At 37.7% G+C, this 3,464-nt stretch overlaps 1 protein-coding gene across 1 annotated transcript; it reads right to left on the minus strand.

Moving 5' to 3' along the window:
• Positions 1-504: 504 nt before the first annotated feature.
• Positions 505-2,891, minus strand: LOC149547747 (BIIDXI-like protein At5g11420). The gene is made up of 3 exons (XM_089791814.1): positions 2,748-2,891; positions 1,934-2,431; positions 505-1,265 (listed from the first exon to the last, which is right to left on the minus strand). The coding sequence occupies exons 1-3, from the start codon at positions 2,824-2,826 to the stop codon at positions 748-750; spliced, it is 1,095 nt and encodes a 364-aa protein (XP_089647940.1). The 5' UTR covers positions 2,827-2,891; the 3' UTR covers positions 505-747.
• Positions 2,892-3,464: the final 573 nt, after the last annotated feature.

The following is a 3,464-nucleotide window of genomic DNA, read 5'->3' on the forward strand; positions in this document are numbered from 1 at the left end:
AATACTCAAAAGAGTGTGATTAGAAATGTAGATGTTAAAATCACTAGCATAATCGCATAATCAAAGCCAAAAGCTATAAGCTTACACGTACAGCTCTCCACATTCTCACACAATTGAAACTAAAAACTACTGGTCACAATTAAAAATATACAATGAGACATAAAACAATCAATAATTATTAGTATAAATAGACTTCCACAGTCCAAATAGATATTAGTACTTCTGCTCTCAGTCAATGTTTCAGATTACAGTGTAATCATAATAATCGACTCAATCATAATCAAACATTCAAAAACATTAAAAAAAAATTCTTTCAATTCTCTCATCCTGATAATAGATTAAAAAGTTTGATACAAAATGTTGATATACAATCTACCCTTTGAAAACTAAACAAGCAATTTAACGAATTGTAGAAAACTGCTATCTGTAACTAATTATTTGAAAAATCAAGATAACAAAGCAAGTAATCACATAACAGGTGAGCCATAGAGATTTCAGGAACAATGGGAATAAAAAGAGCACTTTTGATTTCCATATGGGCATCTCATCTTAATCACCATGTGAGAAGCAGTGGTGTGGATGAAATAACAGGTGATTTGTGGGCACAGACACCTACAGACTTAATGCTAACATATAGTCTACGATAACAATCTTAATGCTCTACAGATACATTCTTCATCTCAATCGATTCAGTTGTGCCGCATTTTCATCGCATAAATATTAGGTTTTGCTTTAGAGAGAAGTAGATCAAGCAAGAGACAACTTAACATTGTCCACAACAGGGCCACAGAGAGAACTGGAATCATCACTCCTCATGTGATAATATGTGCTGAAGAATGCCACTGTAGTCCTGGCAGAAGCAGCCTTGAATGAAAGTTGGGCAGTTTTGAACCCCCCTGTGCCTTTTGATTCATAGGGCACTTTCACAGTATCTTTCCCTGCGAAGGCCTCCACGATCATGGAGCCATTGCAGGCATTGCTTCCATCTCCAACCGTGAAGCTCAGCAGATATGTCTTCCCCGCCTCTGTTCTCACTATCTGTGAAATGGAGCTCTCTTTGCCTGCCACGAGCTCCACTGCTCTTCTGCCTTGTGGTACAGCGTAGTGCATTGCATCGATAAATTTGACAGATTTGAGAGAGTCTATCATCCACCCGGGTAAGGCAGAGTTCCGATCATCTGCATTGGGAGGCAGAAGAACTCCATACGAAGAGTTGCGGAATACCAGAGGCCCCTCTTCAAAATCCCCATTCTTTACCAAATCACCTGGGAAAAAAAGAAAAAAAGTTTTACTCTCTTATACATTTTTCAGGAACCCATGAGTGGTAAGAATAAATGATACACTTATTTGCATTTGGATGATATAAAGATGGGATCTTTAAACCTCGCTGAAAGATGAAATTGGCTAAAAACCAGAGTCTTATAAGGACAATCCCTTGGTAACACTGTTGTTTTAGTTCTGCTGTTTACAGATAAGAGAAAAAATCTACGGTTAAATAAGAAAACTACAAATAAGGAAATCAGATGGGTAGCCTCTATAACCAAAGAAGCTTTGTAAAGAATGAAAACTTAGATGGGTAGCTTTTGACGAAGACGCAAAACTTCATCTCTAAACATCACCTAAGATCTGATGAATCTTTAACAATATAAGAGATAGGTTCTCTCCAACCGCTATATTAAACACAAATCAATCAATCTGGAAGTAAAATTAGAGAACTAAATCCAACAGCTAGCTATATCACAAGTACTGTAAGAAAATGTCTCTAAAGATACTTTTAGTTCCACAAAAAAATGGAAAAAATGAATGAAAGACTATCATCATCTCTCATTATCAGAAACAGGAAAATAAACTCAATGTCAGCAACAGGAAAATAAACTCAATGTCAGCAAGAGGAAAACAAACCCGTTACCAGAATAAAGAAAAATTAGCATACCCCATTTATATCGAGGTGGGAAGAGCTCCTTAATGGCGACTGCATCAACCAGGAGGCCACAGGCAGGATCCTCCACCACGCCTGGATTGTGCAGAATGATGTCCACCACATTGTATGCCGGTCGAAAAGCCCACGCGTATGAATCCCATCCGCTGCTGCTATATATCGTCTGCATCGGCAGCTCCCCTGCCTCTGGTGGAACAGAGACATTCAATGTCTCCAGTTGGGCACAGGTTCGAGCCACACTAAATGTGAGTGAGTAAAGAGAACCCTTTTTCACTTGTATTCTCTGGCTCAGCTGCGCCTCGTTCCCCAGCCTTGCAGCGTGTGCTCCCTGGGGAACAACAACTAACATATCACCCTGGTGATGCCCACTTTTTATGTATTCCACAAACCCTCTGATCTTCCAGAAGGGCAGCGAGTTCGATCCCACGATCTGTGTCCCATTCATCGACGATGCCTTCGGACCGTACTCGAAGTTCCCGTTCATCAGCAACCCTGTTCACCTCATACAAAAACAGATTCTGAAAACCACAAACTGAAGAACCCAATGTAACATACAGAAATTGAATCCCCATACAGAAACCACAAACGGAACACAAAATAAAAACCCACAAATGAACCTCGTTTTATCACAGAAACCGAAGAACCCAATATGAAAATAGAAACTGAAGTTCAAACAAAACACAGAAACGGAAGAATCCCATATAAAATAGAGAAAGTGAACTTCACAGAATGTACAGACACTGAACCATTAACAAAAACCAGAAACTGAAGTTCAAATGAAAACTAAGGTGGACGAAGATGAACTTGCCATTTTTCACAGGTGCAGCAGCACAGTTACAGCAAAGAATAATGACGCCATAGAGAAGACAAAACATAAATTCCAACATCTTCGAGATGTGCAGTAGTAAGTATTACCAGATGCACTGAACTATGAAGTGAATGAATAAAGCTTGGGTTTTTAATAGGCCCGGACTGGCTTTTATATAGTTTTGGCATCCATTGCAGGGGAACGAGATAACGAGGAGGGAACGCTTTCCAACTAAACAGCACGGCCTAAACATTGATGGTCTCTGACCTGCTTTTACAGATTTTTGTCCCGTTGTACTGCTAAAAAATTTGAGTAGTAGTGCCAACACTAAATTATAGTGAAAACCCCGTGTTCGTGCCGTTGCCAGGTCTACCCCAGTTTGAATTGAGGAATATAAGTTTCAAATGTCTAACGCCAACATTTATTCTAATTCCTACAAGAATTCTTTTGAGATGTCTGTTTTCAGTAAAAAAGTTTATGATTAATTTTTTTGATTTTATTTTTAACTTTGGGAAAGGATTGTGAACTTTATTATTGTTATTATTATTATTGCATCTTATTTTTAGATTTAACACAATATAATTGGTGTGAATAGGGATAGAAATTTTTGTAGCTTGAATATAATTTGTTTACATAAAGAATTTAAATTATATTTTATGATTTATTATGACAAAATAATATAGAGTTGGGTAATAAAAATTCTTTTAAAAAAATTAT

The sequence above is a fragment of the Cupressus sempervirens genome, chromosome 7 (genome assembly GCF_028749045.1).
Source record: "Cupressus sempervirens isolate cs-2001-9-10 chromosome 7, ASM2874904v1, whole genome shotgun sequence".
NCBI lineage: Eukaryota > Viridiplantae > Streptophyta > Pinopsida > Cupressales > Cupressaceae > Cupressus > Cupressus sempervirens.